General features: G+C 56.0%; 1 protein-coding gene across 2 annotated transcripts; it reads right to left on the minus strand.

Annotated features, from left to right (window-relative positions):
* Positions 1–1,812: 1,812 nt before the first annotated feature.
* FGD2 (FYVE, RhoGEF and PH domain containing 2) lies at positions 1,813–27,268 on the minus strand. 2 transcript variants are annotated; one of them, XM_079781696.1, is made up of 16 exons: positions 27,064–27,268; positions 23,686–23,911; positions 21,838–21,915; positions 21,055–21,203; positions 19,776–19,932; positions 19,475–19,613; positions 18,765–18,823; positions 18,414–18,560; positions 17,917–18,009; positions 7,995–8,074; positions 7,891–7,921; positions 7,375–7,467; positions 6,737–6,868; positions 3,902–4,048; positions 2,674–2,820; positions 1,813–2,343 (listed from the first exon to the last, which is right to left on the minus strand). In XM_079781696.1, exons 1-16 carry the CDS (start codon positions 27,129–27,131, stop codon positions 2,128–2,130), a joined length of 1,962 nt encoding a protein of 653 aa, XP_079637822.1. In that variant the 5' UTR covers positions 27,132–27,268; the 3' UTR covers positions 1,813–2,127. The 2 variants fall into 2 exon arrangements, with proteins under 2 accessions (XP_079637822.1, XP_079637821.1); XM_079781695.1 differs by having other exon boundaries at positions 18,765–18,889.
* Positions 27,269–27,484: the final 216 nt, after the last annotated feature.

The raw sequence follows: 27,484 nt of genomic DNA on the forward strand, positions 1-27,484 counted from the left end.
GCCAGCGCCTCTCTCACCGGGATCCTTGCAACAGCCTGCAAACTGCTTCCACGCTCGCCCCCTGGGGTCTATTGCAGCAAGCAGCAGGAGGGTTTGTTCAAACAAACCAGACCCCTCCAATGACTCCCTCACCCAGCCCTCTGAAGGCCTCCCCTCTGCCTCCCTGACCCCATCCTTGGCTTAGGGATCATCTAACACCTCCTACGGTCTCCTTCCTGTCTACTCTGCTCAGCCACACTCACCTCCTCACTGTTCTGTGCACGCACAGGCAGGCTCCTCCCTCAGGCCCTCTGCCCTGGCTGTTCCCCCGCCTGAATGCTCTTCATTCCCCTTCTTGCTTTTTCTTCTTCCACCAGGGAGGCCAACCTCCTGGTTTGTCTGGAGCTGCGGGGTTTCCTGGGACTTGAGACTTTGGGTTGTAAAACTAGGGAAGTCCAGGATGGTTCGTCACCATACGTAAGCACTTGTCACACCGGATATGCTCCACATTTTACATCCTTATTCTGTTGATTGGCTCCCCGACTAGAATATAAACTCCGCGAAGGCAGAACGTTCTGTCTGCCTCGTTGACTGCGGCTTCCCCAGTACAGCAGCTGCCTTGGGCTCACAGAAGATGCGCGACAAAGACTGTTGAATGACGGGATGGGCCTGTGGCCAGCCTGGTCCCCCGAGATTGTGCCAAGGAGGTGAGCGTGGGCTTTTAAAAACCCTCCAGGAGGGAGGCCGCCTCAGGCTGGGAGCAGGCCAAGTGCTGGGCCTGGAAACGGGCAAAGATCTACGACCGGACTGTCCGCCATTCTCAAGGGCGGGAGCTGGCAGTGCCTGGGCTGATGGAAGTGGCTGAGGGTGTCAGGGCCCAGCCTGGGCCGCTGCACGTGGCCTGCTGACCACTGCCACCCCCTGGTGGTTCCTTGTGAAAAAGCAGCCTCACCCCCCAGCCAGGGGGCCTAAGAGAGGTGCCTGCTCCCCTCCTCCACCCACCTCTCCCCTGCTGTCTTCCCCGCTTTGCTCTATCGCTCTGCTGCCTGAGAGAGCTTTGATCTGAGTGCACCAGGCTGGCGCCTGGCCCTGGCATCCACCGGCTGTGTGCCCCTGAGCCAATGAAACCACTCCAAGGCCCAGTGTCCCATCTGGAAAAGGGGGTGATTACTCCTGAGGGTGGAATGAGATCACCCAGGTCAGGCCCCCAGCACAGTGCCTGGCCCAGCAGGTGCTGATGATGATGGTGATGATGGTGGTGGTGATGGTGGTGATGATGGTGATGATGGTGATGATGGTGATGATGATGGTGATGATGGTGGTGATGATGGTGGTGATGATGGTGTTGATGATGGTGATGATGGTGATGATGGTGCTGATGGTGATGATGATGGTGCTGATGGTGATGATGATGGTGGTGATGATGGTGATGATGGTGATGGTGATGGTGATGATGGTGGTGATGATGGTGCTGTGATGGTGGTGATGATGGTGATGATGGTGCTGATGGTGCTGATGGTGATGATGATGGTGCTGATGGTGATGATGATGGTGGTGATGATGGTGATGATGGTGATGATGATGGTGATGATGGTGATGATGGTGATGGTGGTGATGATGGTGGTGATGATGGTGGTGATGATGGTGATGATGATGGCCATCACACCTGGCACTCGAAAGGTGCTCAGCCAGGGGTCTTGCTCTCTCTCTGCCCCATCGGGGAGCCCAGGCTGCACGGAGACTCCCGTGGGTGCTCCTGAGACATACCCGTGCCTCCCATCCCAGACCAAGGAAGTCAGAAGTCTTTGGTGACGGCTACAGGCGGTGGTATTTTAAATTTTTAGTTTATTTTTATATTTTTAGGGGTCTATTGGAAAGACCCCAGGTGATACTAACGTGCAGCCCCAGGTGAGAGCCGCACTGTGACCAGCAGCCCTGGGTGGCCTCGGACATCCGGCTTTACCACTGAAAGGCCCAGGTCCCGGATCCCCTCAGCGCTGGCAAACCGGGAGGCTCGGTCACCAAATCAGGACACACGGCCTGGGCCCAGGTAACTAGGGAGCGACTGAGCTCAGCTTGGGGTGGTGAGAGGCCACGGGGCAGCCCGTGGCAGGAGCCAGGCCCTGAGGGGGAGAGCGGCCGCTGGGCTCAGTCAGACAGGTCCCCGTCCTCGGGGTCGCCAGGGCTCCAGCCGCTGGCCGCCCGCTCCATGGCTTTCACCCAGCGGCCCCTCAGCTCCTCGGTGTCGGCCTTGAAGGTGTACAGCTGGCCGGACTGCTGCAGCTGGAAGACTCGGGGGTCCCCCTGGGGCCCAGTGGTCACCTGGTAGCCCAGCAGGGGGATGGAGGTGTGAGCCCGAATGTCCTGGGAGGGAGGAGAGAGCCGTGGGCCACTGTCCTCCCATGCAGCCCCACTGCCTCAGTCACCCACCTGCTCCCACTTCCCACAGCCCCAGGAGGAGGAGGGCTGGAGGGAGGATCAGGGGACAGGAGAATTGGCTGCCCCTTGAGGACAAAGCCGTTGTGCCCTGGAGTCTGGGCCCAGCTTTGAAAGCCACTAATCCTGTGGCTCCAGAGAACTGTGTCTGCATTGGGCCTCAGTCTCCAAATCTGAGGTATGGGCCAACAATATCCCCTCCCCGACCCCCACATGCTGTGAGAAGGCCAAGGCCTGGGGGCCAGGTGGCGGCATTACCTGGGGGGCAGCATAGACGTAGAGCACGAGGGGGTCGTCCTGGGGGATCACACACCAGCCCCGGGTGCTGCTCTTGCCCCACTTGTCCCCGACGAGCTGCAGGAAGCTGCACATGAGGCTCCGCTCGGCCCCCGCCGAGGACCCTTTCTGAAACCAGAGGACAGAGCCCGCTGTGTGACGGCGTCGCGCTGGGAGCTGGACAATCACTATTTCTGGTCCTGCAGCCACTTCTTCGTCCCTGAGGCTCAGAGAGGTGCCATCATGGGCCTGTGGTCACACAGCTGGCCCGTGGCAGAGCTGGCCACACCCTGGTCAGCCTGAACTGGGGCAGGTGCGGGGGGCTTTTCACCTGAAAGTTCCCCCAGGGAACACAGTTAGGGCCTGAGGAGGGGCTGCCCTCCCCTCTCTCCAGGGGCGGGCTGTGTTGCCTAATGGTCAGCGAGGGCGTGATGGGGGTGGACCTAGAACAATGGGGAGGACTGGAAGGCAGGCTGATGCCCATGGAAAGGAACTAGAACCCGGGAGCTGTGTTCAGCTGGAATAGGCTGGTCTTCTCCCCTCCCGGGGCAGTGGGATGCCCACTGGCCTCTAGTGAGGGGCAGAGGGCACACTGTGCCGGGCCGGGTCACACTGTCTTTGTAGCACAAAGCTGAATACAGCCAGCGCCCACAGGCGCTGCCCCGCGGCGAGGGAGACCGGGGAGGGCCTGGGGAGCGAGCGGCCCAGCCGGGCCCAAGGGCAGCCAGTAGGACGGGTGTGGGGAGGCCTAACTCGCTGGGTGACCGGGGGCAAGTCGCTGCTCTGGCCTGGGTTCCCATGAGACAGGTCCCTGAGTCCCTTTTGGTTAGAATGGAGTCTCCCATCTGCCCCCTTCCAGCAGTGAGACCCTGACCTGGAGCCTCGGTTTCCCCATCTGTAAAATGGAATCGGTAACCCCAGCTCTCTTCATCTGCTGGGACTACTGGGCAGCTGAGGGGCCGTGGACAGGGACTGCCAGGAGAGGCTGTGCCGTCACTGGATGGGGACACAGGGGAGGTGGCAGAGCCTGGACCCAAAGCTGCTTTCCTCTGGGGACAGCAGGCTGTTGGGGGAGGGACGGGAGCGGGGTGTCTGTGGGCAGAGGGAGGAGGGAGAATGTGGCCAGGCGGGCTTTTCCTCCGCACCCAGGACAGTGCCCGCACACGGCTGCACCCGCAGCCCTTGGCTGGACGGAGGATGGCACCCTCACCTCCAGGATGCCCCGCCTCTTGTCCTCCTTGTCCTCGGGGAGCACGTGTCCGGTGAGGAAGGTGTAGCAGTGGAGGCAGACGCGGTTGGGCCTGTTGCCGTCATATTTGAGCTCAGCCCGGTAGTCGGAGCACCTGGCACACACCACCTGCGGGAGGAGGGCAGGGGGCCGGGCCTTCCTGAGGCGGGAGGACCATGTTGTGCCTTGGCTGGGAGCGGGGCCGGGAGGGTAGCCGGGAGGGGCAGGAGGAAGCAGGCAGGCTCAGAGAGGAGCGCAGACGGGGAGAGCCTGCTGCCTGCGGCCCACGGCAGGAGAGCTCAGGCCGGGCCTCCCCAGCCGGCTGACGCCGGGAGCCGGGCTTCTCTCCCTCCAGACCCTGAGTGAAGGCAGCGGTCAGTCCCAGCGCTGCCCGCACACCCCTGTACCTGAGCCACTCCTCCCGGTGCCCTCAGACCCCTCTCCCATCTCACTCCCGCTCCCCGCAGCCCAGCAGCCAGGCGGGGCCTCTGTCCTCGCCTGGGCCTGGCGGAGGTGGGGGGGGGGGGACTCCAGAGGGGAGGCCAGAGGGGCGGCCACTTGCCAGGGCCGCACAGCTCACTGGCTGCAACTGGCCCTCCACCAACCGGACCTGTCCTTCCGCAGTTTAGATTTAAGATCCATGCAAATTCTGCATTCCGCTCAACCCCAGGGCCAAGCCTGCTCCCATACAAAAATGACGGGCTGCTTGTCTTGCCAGGAAGACCCGCCCTGGTTACTCCGCAGAGTGGGGCCACCCCCGCCCACCACGGAGAGGCCCCAAGAAGGCCGACGTGGATCAGGCTCGGGGAGACCGGGTGAAAGAGGCATGGTGGGGCTCGAAGAAAACACGGGGTGCTACAGGACGTGACTTCCAGGAGGACTGGGGTGTCACCGTGTGTCCAGGATGTGGGCTTGGAAATGAGGGCGAGAGAGAGAGGGAGAGAGGGGAGAGGAGAGGAGAGGAGAGGAGAGGAGAGGAGAGGAGAGGAGAGGAGAGGAGAGGAGAGGAGAGGAGAGGAGAGGAGAGGAGAGGAGAGGAGAGGAGAGGAGAGGAGAGGAGAGGAGAGGAGAGGGCTATTCCTCAGTGAGCCCCTGGGTGTGCCCAGCTCAGCAGGGGACGGAGGGCGCCGCCCTGGCCAGGATTCCCGTCTGGCAGGCAGGAGACAGAAACTGGGCACCAAACCACCGAAAGGATGACTCACGGATACAAAGGTATGCACAGGTGGGAGGAACCCCACACCGGGCCAAGGGCACCTCACATCCTCACACTGGGGGCTTCAACTACCTCGGGAGCATTTTATTTTATTTTTATTGAGATTTAATTGTTAAATATTATTAGTGTGTATTTCTTTTCTCCTCCACCAACTTTTCATTTTGAAAAATTTCAAACCTGCAGACAAGGTGAAAGAACAATTCAATGATACTCCACTCCACCATTTTTTGCCTCATTTGCGTTACCTCTCTCTGCATATGTGCATTTTATCTTTTCTGAACCATTTGAATATACATTATAGTCATCATGACCCCTCACCCTTAATGACGCCGCGGGGATCTCCCAGGAGCCAGAGCACTCTGCTGCCTGCACTCCCTGTCAGGGTCACAGGCGGGAAGTTTCACGCGACACAGAGTCACTGGTCTGGCCGGCTCAGCATCAGGCCCGCCCCGCCGCGTCCCAGGAGCCACCTCCGGAGCCCTTTTGTTTCCGGATCCAGGACCCAATCCAGGATCTTACATTTCATCCAGCTGTCAGAATATTGTATTGCTTCCATGGACCTGCCTCGGGCTGTTATGGTATCCTTCGTGCCTGTCTGCACTTCTTAACTACTTTAAATGTTTCTTTAGAACTACTTACTACGTCACAAGTGTGAATGGACTCAAGTCTCATTGACGGGCGTGAATCGCCAAGAACAGGAGCTAATCCCCGGATCCGGGATGGAACTCTTAAATCTCCCCATAGGTGTGTCCCAGGCCTAGACATTCCCTCTGTGTTCTGCTTGCACTTGAACACAGTTCAGGGACACCTCCCTGCCCAGCCTGCCCAGCGGGCCTCCTGTCCCCAGAGTTCATAAAAGACTAAGGTCCACTTCTCTGTTTGCAGAGTGGCGGGGGGGTGGGGGGGGCTGTGATGTCAGCAGAGAGCAGCTCAAGTGCAGCAGGTGTTACACGCAGGTGAGGTGGCCTGGAGGGACAGGCCCCTTCCCCAGTGGCCTGTGACTCACTCCTCTGAGGGGCCTGAGCTCCGGAGGAGGGAGGGAAGGAGGAGACGGCAAGGGAAGGGGGCACCTTCCTTAGTCCAGTCCTCACTGCCACCCGAGGCAGGCATTATCATCCCCATTGCACAGGTGAGGAAACTGAGGCCTGAGCTGGGCGGGCAGAGTTAGCCACAGAACGCAGAGCTGGAGTGCTGAGGGCTTGGGAGGAGAGGAGAGGAGAGGACAGCTAGCGGGGCCAGTCAGGAAGGGAGGACGAGGGTGGCGTTGCAGGCGTGGGGCTGAGGAGGCGGGTGCAAGGCCGGAGAAGGCTGGGGGCTTGCATGCCCCTCGCCCTGACACTGGAGACCACGTCCCGGTGCTGGGCTGGGGGCCTCGGGAAATGAAGGAAGCAGGTGGCTAATAGGACCACCTTGGGGAGTGTCCTGAGCACCAGTTTAGGGGGGAGGATGAGTCCTGCTTCACCGGTGGGCACTGTGAGGTCCAGACGAGGCGCCTCCCACGCCTGGCACAGAGCTCATGCCGGCCCTTCCTTCCGGGCTGCGCTGGCTGGAGGGGCTGGTTGGCTGGAGGGGTGCCGGCAGGGGTGGGGCGGGGGGGCACTTACGTAGCCGCAAGCCCGGCAGTGGTGGCGGCGGCGCGTCAGGGCGTTGAAGGGCTCCTGGCAGCGCATGCACATGGTCACCATGTTGTCCCGGACCCACTGAGGCGCCCGCAGGCCCAGCTCCTCCGACTGCAGCTGGGGGCAGCAGGGCGGGCACTTCGTCACCCTCTTTGCCCACCCCGGAGCCCGGGCCCTGCCCCCCTGCTCCGCGGGGTCCGTGTGGGCTTCCCAGCGCCTTCCACGCGGAGCGGGCTGCACGGGCGAGGCCGCGGGGCGCTCAGTTACGACCGTTCCCTTTCACAGGGGAGCAAACTGGCCCAGAGGCCTAGTGACTCCGCACAGCCCCCCAGCAAGCCAGGTCCGAAATCAGTCATCCTCTCCCTGACCACCCCTCCGGCCTCCACCTTCCCCAGGGCGTACATTTCTCAGGCGCTTTCAACCCAAACCTGCACCCCAGCCCCGCCAGCCGCTGAGACCGCAGCCCCTCCTGGGCTGGTTGCCTGGAGGCTGCAGCGGCGTTGTTTGCTGGTGGGCACCCCTGGCACTGAGTCCCTGACAGGGCGATGCTGGGGTGGGTGGGCTTCCCGGTCCCTTCAAATCACTCCTGGGTGACACTCCGCCCTCGGAGCTGCCTTCCTTACCTCCCGCCCCTGGGCGGCGCCCTCGGGGCCCTGCACCGCAGCCTTGAAGGTTTCATTCCGCTTCTCGATTTGGTCAATAGCTGCTTGGCAGGCCTGGGGAGGGGGCGAGGGAGTCGTTAAAGGGGGGACGGGGTGGGGGCTTATTCATCGGTCCATCCGTCCACACACTCGGCAGACACTGCTGAGAGCCGCTGGGCGCGGGATACTAAGTGCACACGGGCTGACTTCAGGAGAGAAGCCATTACCCCAGATTACAGATGTGAAAACTGAGGCTCAGGGATGTTTAGTGACTTGTTCCAGGCCACCCAGCTAGACAGTGAGAGGCAGCAGAATTCTAACGCAGGGGTGACTCCAAACTGCCCCAGAGCAGCTCCTGAGGAAGAGCAGGGAGCAGCGGGGCACCCGCACAAAACCCGCCCCCCCCACCCCGCCCCGCCCCGCCCATGCGTGCGCCCTCCCTCCCCCTCCGCCTGGGTGGTGGGTCGGAATCCCAGGGGCCCTGGGTTGGTCTGGTACCTGCATCCAAGAAATCATTTCCTCCTGGGACCTGCTCGGAAAGTGAAGGAAGGTGTTGAGATGGGCCCTCCCCGCTTCCCGCCCCGCCCCCCGCCGCCGCCTACCTGGCCTGCAGCTGCAGGGTGCGCTGCTTCCCGGACACCAGGAAGGAGTGCGGGAACTCGGCGTCAGTCAGCTCCCGCACCTGCTCAGAAACAGGCAGGGCGTTCAGACTTGTCCCACCGCCCGCCAGGCCAGGCACGCTGGGGTGGAGGGAGAGGGACTATGCCCACGGGCAATGCCAACGCCAGGGACAGGGACGGGAGCTGGCTCAGCACCTCCCTGGTCCCTCGGAGCCAAGCGAAGGCTGCTCATGGCTCCTGGAAGTTCAGCAGCAGCTGAGGTGGCCCAGTGTGAGGCAGGGGTGACAGCTCCTGACAAATGACTCACCAGAAATGAAAACTGGGTCACAAATTGGGCTTGGGACACAGCTTTTGCAAGAGCAGACGTAGGGCCTAGAATAAGACCCTCTACCCCATACAGCGAACGAAGGAATTGATTACCCAATTCATGGATCACGCAGAACCACCTCCAATGGATCCAAGAATTGGGCAATCAACTCCTTCTTGCCTTTCACCACCCTCTTGCCCAGGGTCCCGGGGCCATTGTGAAAGCCACCAGTCAGAGAGCGCTTGCCCAGCGAGGCCCTGGAGTTCAGGGCTCTCCAAACACGTTCTCACTCAACCCTGAAACGGCTGAACCCACGGATCCCTCCTAACACTTAGCCATTCCGTGCCTCCCAGGGGCAGCATCTCTCTCTCCCCAGCGGCAGGCTCCCTGCACAGCTGAATCCGCTCAGGTCTCTGGGTTATACACCAGCTTACAAGAAATGTGTGAGCCCGTGGGACATGCTAAATGGCACCACAGAGTGCAGTCAGCAAAATCCAGGCTATGAGAAACTCTACCAGAGAAATTATCTCATTTTTTCAATAAATAAATGAGAAAAAATGTGGGAAAGGGAAGTGTAATGGATTAAACGGGACATAAGAAGCATATCACAAGTGATTCAAACAGATCAGCTGTGAGAAGACATTTATGAGACAGTCAAGGAAAACCGAAGGGTCCTAATGTTACTAAATAATTGTTATCAATTTGTCAGAGGTGATAATGGGGCTGTTGTCATCTTTTAAGCCAAAAAAAAAAAAAAGAGAGAGTTGTTATCTCTGACAGAGACACACTGAAGTACTTACAGGTGAAATAATTATGTGACTGGGACTTGCTCTTAAATAGTCCAGTGGACAAAGGGGATTAAGAGGGGAAATACTGAGGAAACAAGACTGGCCTTGAGTTGGCAGTTGCTGAAGCCAGGTGAGGAGTATACGGGGCTTCTAATTTCTCTTATCCCTGATGTTTCTATCTCTCTCTCCTTCTCTCTTCCTCTCTGAAATCAATAAAAGTATATTTTTAAAAAATGTTCATAATAAAAAGCTAAAGAAAATCTTCACAGCAATCTTGGGAGGCAGATATTATCATCCTCATGTAGGAGATAAGGAAATGGAGACACAGAGAGGGCAAGAGACCTACCCGAGGTCACACAGCATCTAAATGGCAGAATGAGGATTCAAACTTGGGTTTTTCGCCCCCAAGAGTAAAATGGAAGAACATCTGTTTCCAGCCAGCGCCCGAGTCCTGTGAGCACGGACCTCTCCCCGTGGTGTGGCGTCACACAGGGAAGCCAGAAGAGAGACGTGGAGCCCAATGGTCCTGGCCTGGGGAGCTTCGTTGTCCCTGAACCCATCTGACTGGCCCCCTGCCATGTGTGCCTTTCAGGGCGGCTCACCACATCCCAGAGAGCAACACCCTTCTTCACGCTGGGCCCAGGCTCCCTCCGGGCCCACAGAGCCAGTCGGCCCCCTCGGTAACGGCCTGATGTGATGGACTCAACACTCTTGGCCACCGGGAAGCTCGGAGAGTATCTGAATGGAGTCGCTCAGGTGGGAAGGTGTTTGGGCCGTCACTCTGCAGTTGTGTGTAAGGGGTGAAGGGCTGCTGTGGGGGGAAATGGGACAAACCAGTAGTCCCAAAGGCCAGCTAGGAAGCGGTGCCCCGAATGGAGGCCGGCCTGCACCCGGGGAGCGGGAAGAGTTTCTACTGGGGGACAATGTCAGGAAATCTGGCAAGACTCCATGACTAAGTGGTGAGGGCGAGGGGAGAGGGCAAAGAAGGGAGAAGTCTAAGGTTCGGAGTCCAGAGGTAGGAAGAAATCCGATGCTTTTCACAGAAATGGGCAGCTCCTGACCTGAGGGTCCAGGACCACCTGCCTTTGCCGGGCAGGTGGAGGCTTCTAGAGGACACCTTCCTGATCCCAGTCTCACCCTCCCCCAGGTCTGGGCTGGTTCAGGCCCCTTTGTGTCAATTAACAAAAGACACCACTCAAAACACCTTACTGACATCTGTTGGCAGACTGGCATAATAGTCAGGTTTTGTTGGAACAAGACACTTGACTGCCCTCTGCTGGCCAAGGAGAGTTGTGAATACACCGTCTGTGCGGGTGGCTGCGGATGAGGTTGTGCCCATCTTAGATGACGTGTGTCCTACAGTGAACACCTTCCCAGCTGTGCATGGAGACCCTGCTGTGTGTCTCACATCCCTCCTGCTTCCCGGGCTGGCCCTGTGCAGGATGGCACAGCGTTAGGACCAGGTCGGACCTCGGGGACAATCAGCTGCTGAGTGCAGTCCGCCCTGACATCCAGGAGGAGAAGTCCAGGGGTCGTAGGCCAAGGGGAACATCGTGGTGGCTGAAGGCCGGACCTGCCTCCAAACCTCAGACTCAGAAAATGGTTCCCGTGCAGACGCGGGTGGGGGCACAGCTCTGCACCTGCCAGGCCTGTGCCATCCAGGAGAGGGGGCTGTGTGGCCGCTGGAGCACAGAACACCCTGTGAGGACCGCGCTCTGGGACTTTCTCGGTCTCACTCGCCAAGGCACCCAGAAATACGAGCCTGCACATGTGCCAGCGTTATCCTAACCCAAAACCAGATAGACACCACAACGAAAGAAAATTACAAGCCAACATCCCTGATGGAAATAGATGTAAAAATCCTCAACAAAATATTAGCAAATCGGTTCCAGCAATACATTCAAAAGATAACACACCATTGACCATATGGGATTTGTTCCAGGGATACAAGGTTGATGCAATATCTGCAAATCAATTAATGTGATACATCATATAAACAAAATGAAGGATTAAAATCATATGATCATATCAATAGATATGATCAATAGATATCAATAGATTCAGAAAAAGCATCTGACAAAATTCAGCACCCTTTATGATAAAAACTCAGCAAAGTGGGAATAGAGGGAGCATACCTCAACATAATAAAGGCCATATATGACAAACACACAACTAACATCATATTCAATGGGGAAAAATTAAAAGTGTTTCCCTTAATATCAGAATAAGATAGGGATGTTATTTTTTTAAATATCTTTTCTTTTTAAAAAATGTATTTTATTGACTTATAGAGGAAAGAAGAGGAAGAGAGGGATAGAAACATCAATGATGAGAAAAAATAATCAATTGGCTGCCTCCTGCACATCCCCTCCTGGAGATGGAGCCCACAAGCTGGGCATGTGTCCTCACTGAGAAGTGAACCGGGATCTCCTGGTTCATAGGTCGACATTCAATCACTGAGCCACACCGATGGCTGGGCACCACTTTTTTTTTAGAGAGAGAGAGTGAAAGGGAGGAGAGACATCAATGTGAGCGAGACACATCAATTGGTGAGAGAGACACATCAATTGGTTGCCTTCTGCACATGCCCTGACCATCAGAGGCACATGCTCTTAACCAGAATCGAACCTGCAACCCTTCTGTCCAAAGGCCAACGCTCTATCCACTGAGCCAAACCATCGAGCATGTCAAACTCGAGGCCAACAGGCTGCATACCTCGAGTTTGACATGCTTGATCTAGGGCTTTACCACTCTTATTCAGCACAGAACTGGAAGTCCTAGCCACACGATCAGACAGGAGGAAAAAATAAAAGATATCCAAATTGGAAAGAAGTAAAATTGTCATTATTTGCAGATGACAAGATACTGATATATAGAGAGAGAACCCTAAAGATTCTACCAAATGGCTACTAGAACGGATAAAGGGATTGAGTCAAGGAGCAGGATGCAAAATAAATATTCAGAAATTGATTGCATTTTTATACACCAATAATGAACTATCAGAAAGGGCAAGCAGGGAAACGAAGAAAACAATCCCATTTACAATTGCATTAAAACATACCTAAGAATAAATTTAACCAAGGAGGTAAAAGACCTGTACTTGAAACATTATAAAACACTGAAAAAAGAAATTGAAGAAGATATAAATAAATATATTGTGCTCATGGATAGGAAGAATTAACATCATTAAAATGTCCATACTACCCAAATCTATAGATTCAATGCAATTCTCATAAAAATACTAATGGCATACTTCACAGAACTAGAATAAATAATCCAAAAATTTATATGGAACTACAAAAGACCCCGAATAGCCACCGCAATCTTGAGAAAGAAGAACAAAGTTGGAGGAACCACACTAACTGATATCAAACTATACTACAAAGCCACAATAACCAAAGCAGCATAGTACAAGCACAAAAGCAGACGGTATATAGATCAATGAAGCGGAATACAGAGCCCAGAAATAAACACAGGCCTCTGTGGTCAAGTAACATTTGACAAAGGAGACAAGAGCATACAATGGGGTAAAGACAGTCTCTTCAATAAATGGTGTTGGGGAAATTGGACAGATATATGCAAAAAAATAAAACTAGACCACCTTCTTACACCATACACAAGAATAAACTCAAAATGGATTAAAGACAAATGTAACACTTGAAACCATAGACCTCCTAGAAGAAAACAGGCAGTAAAATCTCTGACATCTCTCTTAGCAATAGTTTTCTGATATGTCTCCTCAGGCAAGGGACACAAAAGAAAAATAAACAAGTGAAACTACATCAAACTAAAAAGTTTTTGCACAGCAAAGGAAACCATCAATAAAACAAAACAACCTACTGAATGGGAGAACACATTTGCCACTGATATATCTGGTAAGGGGTTAATATCCAAAATTTATAAAGAACTCCGACAACTCAACACAAAGAAAACAAACAATCCAATGAAAAATGGGCAGAGGACCTGAACGTTTCTCCAAAGAGGACATACAATTGGCCAATAGACATATGAAAAATGCTCAACATCACTAATCATCAGAGAGATGCAAATTAAAACCACAGTGAGATAGCACCTCACACCTGCCAGCATGGTTGTCATCAATAAATCAGCAAACAACAAGTGATGGTGAGGATGTGGAGAAAAAGGAGCCCTCATGCACTGTTGGTGGGAATGCAGATTGGTGCAGCCACTGTGGAGAACAGTATGGAAGGGCCTCAAAAAATTAAAAATGGAACTGCATTATGACTTAGCAATTCCACTTCTGGGTATGTATATATTAAAAAAAACCTCAAAACACTAATCTGAAAGAATATATGCACCCCTATTTCATGGCAGCGCTATTTGCAATAGGTAAGGTCTAGAAGCAGCCCAACTGCCCATGAGGAGAGGAGTGGATAAAAATGCTGTGGTACATGTTCACAATTAAACATTACTCAGCTGCAAAAAAGAATGAATCTCTCCTTCTGCCACAGCATGGCTAGACCTAAAGTGTATTACACTAAGTGAAATAAGTCAGTCAGAAAAAGACAACTATCATATGATTTCAGTTATATGTGGAATCTAAAGAACAAAATAAATGAACAAATTTGAAACAGTCATAAATACAGAGAACAGACTGCTGGCTGCCAGAGGAGAGGGAGTTGAGGGCCTAGGTGAAAAGGTGAAGGAATTAAGAAGTACAAATGGGCTCAGCCAGTGTGGCTCAGTGGTTGAGCGTCGACCCATGAACCAAGAGGTCACCAGTTCGATTCCCCGTTAGAGCACATACCCAGGTTGCAGGCTCAATCCCCAGTTGGGGGCATGCAGAAGGCAGCTGATCGATGTTTCTCTCTCATCAATGTTTCTACCTCTCTATCCCTCTCCCTTTCTCTCTCTCTCAAAATCAATAAAAGCCTTTTAAAAAAAAGTGAATGTGCTTTAAAAAAAGCACAAATTTCCCTGGCCAGTGTGACTCAGTGATTAGAGCATCAGCCTGCGCACCGAAAGATCTCAAGGTGGATTCCTGGTCAAGGGCATGTATCGGGGTTGCAGGTTCAATCCCAGTCGGGGCACATACAGGAGGCAACCGATCAATGTGTCTCTCTCAATCGATGTTTCTCTCTCTCTTTCTCTCCCTCTTTCCCCCGTCCCCTGCCACTCTCTCCAAAAATCAATGGAAAAAAAAAATATGCTTGGGTGAGGATTAATAAAAAAAAATTTTTAAAGAAATATAAAATTTTTTTGATATATATTTTTTATTGATTTCAGAGAGGGAGAGATAGAAACATCAATGATGAGAGAGAATCATTGATCGGCTGCCTCCTGCACACCCCCTACTGGGGACTGATCCTGCAACCGGGGCATGTGCCCTTGACTGGAATCAAACCCAAGACCCTTCAGTTCGAAGGCTGATGCTCTATCTACTGAGCCAAACCAGCTAGGGCAAGAAGTACAAATTGATAGTTACAAAATAGTCATGGGGATATGAAGTATAATAATCCTATATAATAAACGCTTAATATGCTAAGTGTCTGGTTGTCTGGTGGTCTGTTCAATCAATCAAAGCATAATATGCTAATGATATGCTAAGGCCACTCAACCACTCACTATGACATGCACTGACCACCAGGGGGCAGACACTGCAACCGGTAGGTTAGCTTGCTGCTGGGGTCCTGCGGGTCAGGACTGAGTGAGATGGGCCGGACATGCCCTGGAGCCCTCCCGCAGTCCCTCCCTGGCTGGCCAACCTCCCCCATCCCTCCCCGGCCTCGATCGCACACCAGTGAGGTCCCTCGGCCTGGCCTGCACCCTCTCGCAATCCGGGACCCCTTGAGGATGTCGAAGAGCCAGTTTTGGCCCAATCCCACAGGTGCATGAATTCGTGCACCGGTCCTCTAGTATTGTAATAACTATGGATAGTGTCAGGTGCATACTGAAAATATTGGAAGGAACACTTTGTAGAGTACAAGATTGTCTAACCACTATGCTGTACACTTGAAACGAATACAAATACTAAAATAATATTGAATATGTTGAAAATTTTTGAAAAAACAAACACACCTGCACATGCTTCTTCCACCCCAGGCCTCAGGACACACCTGGACTCAGGAGGGATCAGAGAGGAGAGATCAAGGAGGCTCCCACCACTTCGGCCACGGTGCCTGCAACCTGCCCTAGCGTTATCCCTCTGGGTGAAGCCTTAATAGGAGCCAGTGTAGCGAGGCGATGAGGAACAGGGGCTCTGGACTCTGTTACACCTGAATCTTCAATCCTGGTCTGACCCCCAGCAAGTCCTAACTTCTCTGGGGCTTGGTTTCCTTATTTTTTTTTAAAGACAATTTTTAGAACAGTTTTAAGTTCACAGCAAAATTGAGAGAAAGGTACAGAGAATTCCCATATAGCCCTGCCTCCACACATGCACAGCCTCCCCCATCATCAACCCCCACCCCAGAGTGGAGCACTCATTGCCATCAGTGAACCTACATGGACACACCCAAGGTTCGTAGTTTACATCAGGGGTCATGCTTGGTGTGGTACATTCTATGGGTTTGGAAAAATGGGTAATGACATGTATCTACCATTATCACATCATACAAAATACTTCCAGCGCCCTAAAAATCCTCTGTGCTCTACCTACTCGCCTCTCCCTCCCACCAACATCTGGCAACTACTGGTTCTTCTACTAGTGGTTCTCAACCTTCCTAATGCCGCAACCCTTTAATACAGTTCCTCATGCTGTGGTGACCCCCAACCATAACATTATTTTCGTTGCTACTTCATAACTGCAATTTTGCTACTGTTATGAATTGTTATGTAAATATCTGTGTTTTCTGATGGTCTTAGGCGACCCCTGTGAAAGGGTCGTTCGACCCCCAAAGGGGTCGCGACCACAGGTTGAGAACCGCTGTTCTACTGCCTCCATAGTGTTGCCTTTCCGTGTCCTGTAGTTAGAATCGGGCAGTATTTGCCTTTCAGGCAGCTTCTTTCGCTTAGTTAGGCATTAACGTTTCCCCGTGTCTCTTCATGGATTGATAGCGCACTTCTTATCACTGAATACTATTCCATTGTCTGTATGCATCAGAGTTTATTGCCTTATTTTTTAAAACTATTTTTGACTTAAAAATTATTTTAGAGAGAGGAAAGGAGAGGGAGAGGGAGAGGGAGAGGGAGAGGGAGAGGGAGAGGGAGAGGGAGAGGGAGAGGGAGAGGGAGAGGGAGAGGGAGAGGGAGAGGGAGAGGGAGAGAGAGGGGCACAGACAGACATCAATGTGGGAGGGAAACATCTAACGGCCACAACATCTAAGCCCCAACCAGGTATGGAACCTGAAACGTGGGTATGTGCCCTGACCGGGAATCGAATACACCACTCTTTGGTGCATGGGACAATGCTCTAACCAATTGGGCCACATAGGCCAGGGCTACTGCCTCATTCTTTTTTCTTTTTAAAAAAAAATATACTTTTATTGATTTCAGAGAGCAAGGGAGAGGGAAAGAGAGAGCCCTAGAAACACCAATGATGAGAGAGGATCATTGATTGGCTGCCTCCTGCACGCCCCCTACTGGGGATGGAGCCTGACCAGAATCAAACCAGGGACCCTTCAGTCCACAGGCCGATGCTCTATCTACTGAGCCAAACCAGCTAGGGTGTATTGCCTTATTCTTAAAAATAGAATTAACTACAGCTATACTCACACACAGCCGAATGCACACAGTTATTCAACTCGTTTGCAGAGACTGACGCTGCAAACAATCTAAACGCCCCTCAGCAGAGGCCTGGCCGAGTGACTCGGGGCTCACCACGCCCCAGGACTATGCAGCTGAGCAAAAGCAAGACTCGCACATCAGTCTCCAGCACCAGGATTAGTCCAACCAGCAAAGCGCAGAACAGTGTGTGTGGAAGGCAGTGCCACTGTTTATGCGAAACAAAAGGGAGCAATGATAATTACAGTTCTGTTCCTACACAAAGACCACCTCTGGCAGGCCCCCAAGAGGCAAGTGCCGCCAGGAAGGGACCTAGGGGATGCCTGGGGGCGGGGGGGACGGGGACGGATGGACTTTGCATTGCATGTATTCTTTTTTTTTTAATATATTTTATTGATTTTTTACAGAGATGAAGAGAGAGGGATAAAGAGTTAGAAACATCGATCAGCTGCCTCTTGCACACCCCCTACTGGGGATGTGCGCACAACCAAGGTACATGCCCTCGACCGGAATCGAACCTGGGATCCTTGAGTCCGCAGGCCAACGCTCTATTCACTGAGCCAAACCGGTTTCGGCGCATGTATTCTTCATATTGTTTGATTTTGGAATGTGCATTATCTATATTCTTAAAGTAATAAAATTATTATTTTTAAAAGATTTTTAGACCCGCAAGTGCCGGGGGCAATAAGGGCCCCACATCACAGGCCTGTTGTGAGGACCTGGCGGGGTGATGCAGGGCCGGCCACGGTGACCGCCGTCAGCGGGTGCTGTCACCCACAGCTGAGGCCATCTCTGGATGGGGACCTGACAGTGTGGCCGGTGGACCTGCAGTGTCAGCATCGCCCGGGAGCTGCCCCCCCCCTCTCACTGAGCCAGAACCCGCATTTTAACAAGACCCACACCCACGGGGACAGGCTGGGCCGGGCGCCCCGAAGGCCTGTGGCGGCCCTGGCAGGAGGGCTGGGAGCCCAGAGGGGCAGCTCTAACCCCAAATTCCCCACATCCTCGTTGGCTTGGGCCCTGCCAAGCCTGGGTTCCTGGGCTGAGAACCCGGTGGCCCCTCCTGCTCACCCCTCTACTTGGGCCCACCCTCCGGGCGAAGCCTGACAGTGGCTGGGGCGCCTCTCACCTTCATGCCGGCCACGTCGATGCGGGTCCTCACCTGGAACTGGGCGCCCACCTGGATGACCCTCGGCACGCAGTAGAGCAGCATGTTGTTGAACTGCAGGACACAGCACGGGCGTGTGCAGTGGGGGGCGGGGAGACGGCCGGGCGGCCCCCTCCACCCCGGGTCCGGGCAGGGCCAGCCTCCAGGTCTCCAGGAGGCCCGTGGCGCCCCCAGTCCCGCCAGGCAGGTCTTCCTAGTAGCTAACCTCACCCCCTGCTGCGCAGCCTAGAGCACCGGTAACTCCACACGCTTAGGGCCAAAGGCACGGGGCTCAGAGGCCGACTCTGTGCTCCCAGGCGAGTCCGGGACACCCCTCAGCTGGGAGCCCCCAGGCCCGGGGGCAGCACTGGTCCAGAGGCAGCTGGTGCCGCAGCGGACGGATCAGCAGGCTCTTCCCTGCTCCCCCCGTGGCGCAGAGGCCTGGGCAGGCCGGGGCGGCGGGACACCCCCTCCCCTACCAAGAAGAGGTAGCGCTCCGCGGGGTCTCTGCGGCGGAAGGAGATCTTGAGCACCGGGCCCTCGCGGAGCAGGGCGTTGGAGGGGTCCACGATGTCGTCTTCCAGGCCCAGGCGCTGGTACACCTCCCACAGGTCCTGCAGCCGCTCCTGGGGACGGGGCACCCTCAGTCACAGCGGCAGGGCCCACCTCCTTCTGGGACAGGGGTGAGGGGGTGAGGGGGTGAAGGGGTGAGAGGACAAGGGACCGGGGGATGGGCGGAAGCAGAGACCTGGGGAGGCTGAGAGCGGGAGGAAGGGGGTGGCAGGGCCCCGGGGGACCCCCTGCCCTCTCCCTGAGGGCGGGCTGCTCACCATCTCCTTGATGGCTGCGTTGGAGTGTTGCGCGGCTGAGAAGATCAAGTCGAGGGCTTCTGGGGGGCGGGCAGACCAGAGTTGTCCCCTGAAAACCAGGCTGGTGGCTGAGGCAGGGCCCGGAGCTGGAGATGGGGGCCATTGCCCACCAGGTTGGCGTCTGTCTCTCTCCCTGCTCCCCAGACCCAGGGGTGCACTGGAAAGGCACGGCTTCAAACCCCCGCTCCGCCCCTTTCTGGCTGTGTGACATCCAGCAAGTCACTTAACCTCTCTGGACCTTAATGTCCTTGCCTGTAAAATATGGCTAATGGGTCCTGGCCAGTGTGCTAGGTGGTTAGAGCATCAGCACTCACACTGAAGGGCTGTGGGTTTGATTCCCGGTCAAGGGCACGTACCTGGGTTGCAGGTTCAATCCCCCCACCCCCCGGGTTGGGGCATGTGCAAGAGGCAACCAATACATGTGTCTCTCTCACATTGATGTTTCTCTCTCTCTCACTCTCCCTACCTCTCTTCCACTCTCTCTAAAAGTCCATGGAAAAATATCCTCAGGTGAGGGTTAACAACGAATAGCTAATGGCATAGATAATGTCTACCAAGTACCAACGGTCCAGGTTGCTGGCTGATGCTATCATGACATTTTAGCAGGTGCTCAGTGAATATATGGGAGCAGCGCGGCCTCCCCATCCCTGGGCCCCCCGGCGTGTCCTCACTCTGGGCATCAGCCCGGTCTGGGGCCTGGGCTGGCAGCTTCTGGACGTATTCCTTGAGCAGCAGCTCATAGCGTGGGATTCTCTGCACCGGTTCCAGCATGTGGTGCTGCAGGGTCAGGCTGCCCGAGGCCTCGCTGCTCTTGGGGAGGGATAAGGGGAGGAAGAGTGTGGGGTGAGAGCGGGAGGGGTGAGGGAACTGAGGGAAGGTTGAGCCTGGGAGGTGCCCCAAATCGCTGGGGAATCCAGCCGCTGCGCCTGGGGGTGGCGGTGCGGACTCTGCCCCGCCCCCACCCAAGCTCACCTGAATTCGAGCGAGAACCTCCTGGAAGCGGGGAGACTTGTCAGTCCAGGTGGCCAGCAGCTCAGCGGCTCGCTCAAAGTTCTTGACATACTCACTGTACATCTTCAGGAAGGGGGCCAGTTTCTGGATCACATCACCGATGCGGGGGGTGGCTGACCTGCAGGAGGGGCGCCCAGATATGGCCCTCAGCCCGAGGACCTCCTCTCCCTTCCAGGCAGGGCAGGTGAGGCCCGGCCCCTGACCCGCCAAAGCAGCCTCCCCACTGCACTTCTGGGTGCAGTCATGGGCGTGTCATCCCACACGTGTGTGAGGGGGGGATGTGTTCTCTCCCATGGACTGGGCTCCCCCAAAGGCCCAGCACCGGCTGGGCCCAGGACGGGTGTTCAGGAACCACCGGATACTTGTTCTGGTGACAGTAACGAAGGCCACATGCCAGGCACTGCACGCCTCCTCTCATTCAATCTCACAGCCCTGCTTGGAGGAGGAAATGGATGCTCGGGAAGAACTCATCCAGGGTCGCCTGAAATGAGACCCTGGAACTATAAGAGCAGAGCAGTAGGGAGCTAGCCCATCTGCGTGTGATTCTTAGCTGTATCTCTTAGTCTAGCAAAGCCTAAGACCCTGACAGCCCAGACTGGCCCATTATTCTAGCTGCCAGTTTCATGGGCAAGTCAACTAGCCTCTCTTTCGTTCAGTTTTTCCATCTGGAAAAGTGAAAATGATGGCAGGTGACCTCGGAGGGTTGACTTTAAAAATACATATAAAGTCAAAAGAATATAACAATGAACTACATATTCATCGCTGGACTTAACAATTACTAACATCCTTCTTTGCTGAAGAATCTTAAAGGACATCCCAGACATCGTGGCATTTCTTTGGCAAAATACGTAAAGCAAGTGATCTTTACCACTCAACACTTTAGTGGTCACTTCTGAAAACAAAGAGGGCTTCTTGCATAACTACGCTGCCCCCTTCACGCAGGGGGCTGATCGGAAGATTAAATGAGTGAACAGCTATAAAGCCCCAGCCGGGCATGGAGGAAGCCCTCGGTTAGTCCTGCCTCCTAAGTCACGCAGCCTAGTGAGGACCTGATCCATCCCCTTCCCAGGACACACACACCCAAGGCTCATTCATCCGAGCCCCTCGCTGTGCAGACAGCGAGCGCAGAGCAGGAGACTGTCATGGCCACACAGCCAGTGCCCTGGGGCGGCACCCCGACCAGGCCGGGGCTGCGGCCGGGGCTGCGGCCGGGGGACTCGAGGCTCCTGGTAGACCTCACCAGTCATCCAGCCGCCGCTGGAGCTCTGGGAGGAAGAACTGCGCGTGGAACTGGTAGATGGAGGAGATGTTGGAGAAGATGAGCCGGACCACGTCCTCGGGGAAGGCCTTGCTGCTACGGGCCTCCTCCAGCAGCTCCTGGAAGAACACCTGCAGCCGCCACAGGGTCAGGGCGCGTGCGCAGAGAGGAAGCCCGCCCCCCAGCAGCCCAGGGGGACACGCACGGCCCCAAGACAAGCTCCCCGCTTACTGAGTGCTCTCACCTCCCTCGTCCTCCCAACAACCCCAGACGACACCGGCAGGGAAGACTGTATTCTGGCCACTTTACAGATGGGCAAACCCTGGCCTAGAGACTCGCAGGCTTTTGGCCAAAGGCAGGCAGCTGATGAATGTCAGGAATGGGCCAGGCTGGGCTGTCGGGGTCTTAGACTTTGCCAGGCTAAAGGTGCCTCTGCTGGGGTGCAGTGATTGGACCCCATCGCCTCGGGCTCTTTAAGGAAGTGTGAAGGGGTGATAGGTGAGGATCTTTGCATTGGGGTGAGGATGCTGTGTGGGGCCTGGAATGACTGGCTGGTGTGTACTCGGCACAGGTGAGGCGCCAGGCACCAAGGTGGGAGTGGAGAGTGGCGCTGACGGGCTGTTCCTGATTTCTGACTCGGGCCTCCTAGAATCAGGTCGAGGGGTCCTAACTCTCAGCACTGGTGAGGTGGGTTGGGAGGGAGAGCAGAGGTGGGGTTAGGGGACCAGGTGCCGGGGCTCAGGTGGGGGTGTCCTAGCCACTGGCCTGGTCCAGCAGGTGCAGGCGGGCCACGTAGGCCTGCTCGGTCTCCAGCAGCTCCTGGACGATCCTCTTCTCAGGCTCCTGCAGTGGGTGTGGGGGGAGAAGGAGAGGGACAGCTTTGGTCTCCTCTGCTGGGCACCTGGGGCATTGTCTTTAAAGATGCCCCGGTGAAACGCACCTCCTGGCATTCACGCCCTCCCAGCACTCATGCCCTCAGTGCCTCTGGGCTGGCGCTGAGAGATGGGGCAGAAGTGAGGCTGTGCCAGGTCCAGGCCAAAGCCCCAAATGGCCTGCAAATTCTGTCTGTGCTCTCTTGAACCTCCACATCTGGAGGTCGGGTGGCCGTGGTGGAGAGACCCCGTGGGGAGGAGAAGCCAGGGGCCCGCCATGCCACGTGCCAGCTGAGCCCAGCCTCTGACATCGCTGGCCAGGCACCAGGCTTGGGGTTGAGCTTTGGGGGCATTCCAGCCCCAGCTACCATCTGACTGCAGCCACATGAGAGTCCCTGTCATGGACTAAGTTGTGTCCCTCTCATGTTTATATGTTGAGGCCCTAACCTCTAACGTGACTGTGTTTAGAGCTAGGGCCTTTCAGGGGGTAGTTAAGGTGAGTTGAAGGCATCAGGGTGGGGCCCTCATCCACTGTTTTGTTTTTGTTTGTTTGTTTGTTTTGTTTTAAATATATTTTATTTTTTTTTTTACAGAGAGGAAGGGAGAGGGAGAGAGAGCTAGAAACTTCGATGAGAGAGAAACATGTATCAGCTGCCTCTTGCACACCCCCCACTGGGGATGTGCCCGCAACCAAGGTACATGCCCTTGACTGGAATCGAACCTGGGACCCTTGAGTCCGCAGGCCAACGCTCTATCCACTGAGCCAAACCGGTTAGGGCTTATCTACTGGTGTTTGATAGGAAGAGGAAGCGACACCAGGAAAGCAGAGCACAGAGAAGAGGTCCTGCGAGGACACGGCAGGAAGACAGCCACCTGCAAGCCAAGGAGAGGCCTCACCAGAAACCAGCCCTCGGCACCTTGACCTTGGCCTTCCAGCTCCAGCTCCAGAATTGTGGGGAAATACGTTTCTGTCCTTTAAGTCACCCCGGCTGTGGTATTGTGTTATGGGAGCCCGGGGTGACTAGGACAAAGCCCAAGCGAGACCAATAGAAAAACCACCCAGTAGTACTCCCGGCAGCCCACAGACTGGTAAGGAAGAATAAACTATTGGGCAAAGGCGTGTTGGGGTGGTTTGTTATGTAGCGATTAATAGCCAGAAGGTACTATTATGATCATCATCTCCATTTGCACGTGAGGAAACTAAGGTGCAAGGAGGTTAAAATGACTTGCCCAGGTCACACCGTTAGCAAGCAGAAGAGGTGGGAGTGAGCCCTGGCCGTCTGGCCCCGGGTCCAAGTATCTTGCAGCCTCGCCTTTGAACTGCACAGACGAGGACCCTGAAACCCAGAGAAAGGAGGTGACCTTCCCGGGATCAATCTAAGGATAGGAATTAGCACTGACCTCTGCTTCCAGTTGGGATTGTTGCCTCCCTCAGTGGGTAAACTGAGGCCCCACTGGGAAGGGTACCTGGTTTACAAGATGGAGACTGTTCCAAGCTGTGTGGCCTTAGACATGTGCCTTAAGCTGTCTGAGCTCGGCTCTCCTTGCCTGAAAGACTCCTGCCCAGAGGGGTACGTGCAATACCGGCAGCGGGCACACACCAGACACTTCATCAAAGCCTTTAACTGGGAGGGGTTAGCTTCCAGCTGGGAAGTGCTGGAGCTGGCTGGTAGAGAGTGTGTGGGGTGGGGGTCAGTGGAGGGGACCCCAGCTCCCCACTTCTACCCCAGCCCTCAAGCACCTGTGTCCCTGGCTCGGAGCAGCTGCTGGGCTGGCAAGATTTCCTCCAGGCCCCACTGGACAGCTTGTTCTTCAGGGAGCTCAGGTACCTCCTGCTGACCGTCCTGGTCCCAGGCCCCAGGGCCTCCCCGACGCTGGGCTTCTCCCCCGGCCCCTCGGATGGGGGAGACCTGCACCCGGGATGGTGATGCTCGAGCGTGTGTGCCCCGGGCGCTGCTCCTGGCGCCCTGCGAAGAGAGCACACCGAGGTTTCCTGTCTGTAGAGTGGGGAGAACAGCGCCTCCGTGGTGGGCAGTTGGGGTGGTTGATGCAAATCACAGGGGCGCAGTGCCCCCCGAGTGCCTGGCCCTCAGGAGGAGTCGCTAAGTAAAACATCCACTTCCCTCCCGGCTCTTGGAGGGAACCCCAGTCTTCAGAATGAGTCAGCGTGAGCTGCACACTTCCCTGTCCATGCAGCCGGGAGGCCTCTCCCGCTGTGCAGGGCGATGCAGGAGCTGACGCAGCGGTCCTGTGCCGCGTGAGCGGACAGTCCTAAGTGAGAAGTCAGTGTGCTGGGGGGTGTTGGGTTCAAGATGGGGATGTGAGAGGACCCTTCAGACCAAACCTACACACAGACCCAAACAAATCCCACACATGCAACAACTTCCTCCGAAAAACCCTGAACGTTAGCCGCTGACACCTGGACTCCTTCGCATTAGGCGAACGAGAGGAGGCCCACACTTAACAGGCAGGAGGGACGGGGCGCGATCTCACCACAAACCCCACTCCGGCGCCGCCCAGTCTGGAGGAGTCAAACCAGAGCTGCTCCCTGAGGAGCAAAGATCTGAACCCACATCCTGCACTCCCAACTTTTAAGATCTGTACCCGGGAACAAGGCCTCGCCCCAGAAATGCAGCCAGGAACCCGCCTGCACACAGAGGTCTGAGCGCCCCAGCCCTCCGCTGCCAAGCACCGCCCCTGTGCACCGCACCCCTGTTTTTAGTCTCCGCAGCAGAAAGGGCCTTAGAACCCTAGTGACTGGTTCCTGGAGGGAAGGTGGGGGCCCTAGAACACAGAGGACAGGCCGAGCTGCTACAGCCGGGGCTTTGCAGTGGGAGCTACGCCTGGGGGGGGGGCAGAGAAAGCCGGTCTGAGCAGTTTCCCTGGGCTCCCAGCGATGGGGTTCGGAGGGCAGCTTGGTCACCCTGCCTACCGGGTCTGCAGGCCATTAAATTCTTTGGGTAACAGAGGCCACCTCCCTGTATGTCCAACGACTTGGGCGGTATCCACTGCCTTTGCTGTGGAAAGGCTTGCGATGACAGCACGGACAGGCCTCCTCCGGAGGAAGACAGGCTGGGAAGTGGACACCAGCCAGGTACGAAATCTCCAACATTCTCCGAGAAAGTTTCCCACGACCCCATTTCCAGCTAAGAGATCGAGGCACAGGGGGTAACCTCTCTCAGCGGAGGGGTGGCAGAGATGGGATTGCGATCAGGCAGGCTGGCCCCTGAGCCTTCCTCCCAAGCTGCCCCTCCCCACTTGAGTGGAGGAGAAATGGGTCCAGAGAGCCAATGGGACCGGCCCAAGTCACGCAGCTGGTTCGTGGCAGAGAGGGGATGGGGACCGGCCTCCGATGGCCCCTCACGAGCTCTTCCACTGCTCGGTGCCCCAGGGCCCGGTTCCTCAGGCCACAGGGCTGCAGCTGTGCCTCGGGCTTTCTGTTCTACATGTGGTTTCAGCTTCTGCATTTCTCCCCGAGTGCCCCAGGCCAGCTCGGTTCCTCTTCACCCCTCAGTTTCAGATCAATAACGTGCTGGAGACCACCCAAGAAAGCCCAGGCCCCGGCGGCGGGCATGGGGGCGCCTGCCTCACACAGTAAGGGGAACTTTCACCCCCTACAGGGTCTCCTCTGGCCGAATTCTGGTCTGAGGTCTGCCCCTTCCTGCTAGGGGTGTTGCCGGGCAGAGCACACGTGGGGCGCTGAGTGGGATGATGCCCTCTGCCCACACCCCAGGGGGTGGTGGGCCCCGGCAGGTGGTTGCAGAGCTGTCCTTGGTGCTGAAATGCTTGGCAAATACCCTGGGAGAGGCAGGGCCAGGTCACCGGCTCGGGAAGTGGAGCTGCCCTATGGGTCCCCGTCTGTGCCAATCTGCCAGGAAGCCCAGGAGCCTCTGTGTGCTCAGCGTCCTCCGCACAGCATCGGGGCCTCTCCTGGGATATCTATTGTCCAGGAGCCTAGCATCTGAAGACAAAGGTCTCGGGCAGGGGTCATTCTTTAGCCCCCATGTCTGCTGGCTCCTGGGGGGTGCTGGGCTGTGCCACCCACAACCTCTCAGGGCAGAGGCATCTTCCCTGCAGCTGCTGGCAATTGCCCCGGCCCCCGGAAGAGAGCTGCCTCACCCAAGTTCAAGTCCACACCAGTGATTAGTCCATGTGCGGTATAAGGACCCACCTTGCCTCAGCTGGAGCAACCTGAGAGGCACCCCAGTTCCCAGCTTCCTGGGACTGGCCGGGCCTCCGCCCCACGCACGTCCCTCCAGAGATCCCCTGAAGTAAACCTCCACCTCAGAGTCTATCTCCCGAGGACCCAGCGTGACAGTCCCTAGCACAGTCCCTAACATGCCTGCAGCGTCGATTAATGTCGCGCACACACACACACACACACAGGCACACACACAGGCACACACACACACATGCACGCACCTACACATGCACACACGCACCTACACATGCACCACCCCTGCCAGGGCCGCCAATGACCTCCACACACGTGACCCGGCCTTTCCCCTTCAGACGGAAGCCCCTGCACTGCCCTTTGCCCAAGAACTTATTTTCTCCTCTAGAGATAGAAATAGAACCTCCCTGTTAGGCTGTTAATGAGTAATGAGGTAACAAAACACAGTGCCCCGTAGTCGAGCCGGCCCTACACCCCAGTTGTCTGACACAAGCCCAGCTTTTCCTGTGCCCCCACCCCACCCACACAATTCAGTGGCATTCATGCTCAATGTCAGTGTGTCCTGGTATGAGTGATAGATTATATGGTTATCCCAGTCAGAAGGAGTAAGTGCGTGGTCAGTGTTAGCTCTAATTCTTCGGGAGGGGCCATGGGTGGGGTTTGAAGTTCATCTCTCATAATTACACACATCGGGACTCTCCCCAACGCATCGGCACACTCTCACCCCTGCCCAGCTCCTTGCTGCCCCAACCACATTCTCCTAGGCCGCGAGGAGCCCATGACCAAGTGGCCCACTGCCCAGTCAGGAGGGGTGTCCAGGACAGGCCCAGAGAGAGGGCTGCTCACTGAGGGCCCCAGGGGGCCCTGGTCCTGCTCCCGGGCCTGGAGGGCCTGTACTGCCCAGGGGCCCAGGGGTGGGCATGGTGACCCTTCCTCACCCCATACCTGCTGTTCTCAAATACAGTCACCAGATCAGACACGGATGCCAGCTTCTCCTCACTCGCCCCCTCCATCCTGCAGGCCTCCAGGGTCCCTGAGGCAGAGAGAGGGGCCTCCAGCCGGCACCCTCAGCCACCCCACCTGGGGTCACAGGTGGGCTAAGGCATCAGGCATCTGCTCCTGCCGTTCCCGAGGGCTCAGCAGGCCCGCTCCCGGCTTCCGAGTGAAGAAGGAGGAAGTGGTCCCAGAGCCACAGCCCTGCAGGGGAAAGGCTGTGCTCCCCGCAGAGGGAGGAGCTCGCGTGGCCCCACCCCTCCTTCATGGGGGCTGAACTTTTGCTCCCGTAGACCCCCAGTTCCAGAAGCCACACAACGGGGGGCAACGGCCAGAGGTAGTTTCTGGGGCTGTGCCCTTGGCTGGACTCTTG

The sequence above is a fragment of the Cnephaeus nilssonii genome (assembly GCF_951640355.1).
Source record: "Cnephaeus nilssonii genome assembly, chromosome: 9".
Taxonomy (NCBI): domain Eukaryota; kingdom Metazoa; phylum Chordata; class Mammalia; order Chiroptera; family Vespertilionidae; genus Cnephaeus; species Cnephaeus nilssonii.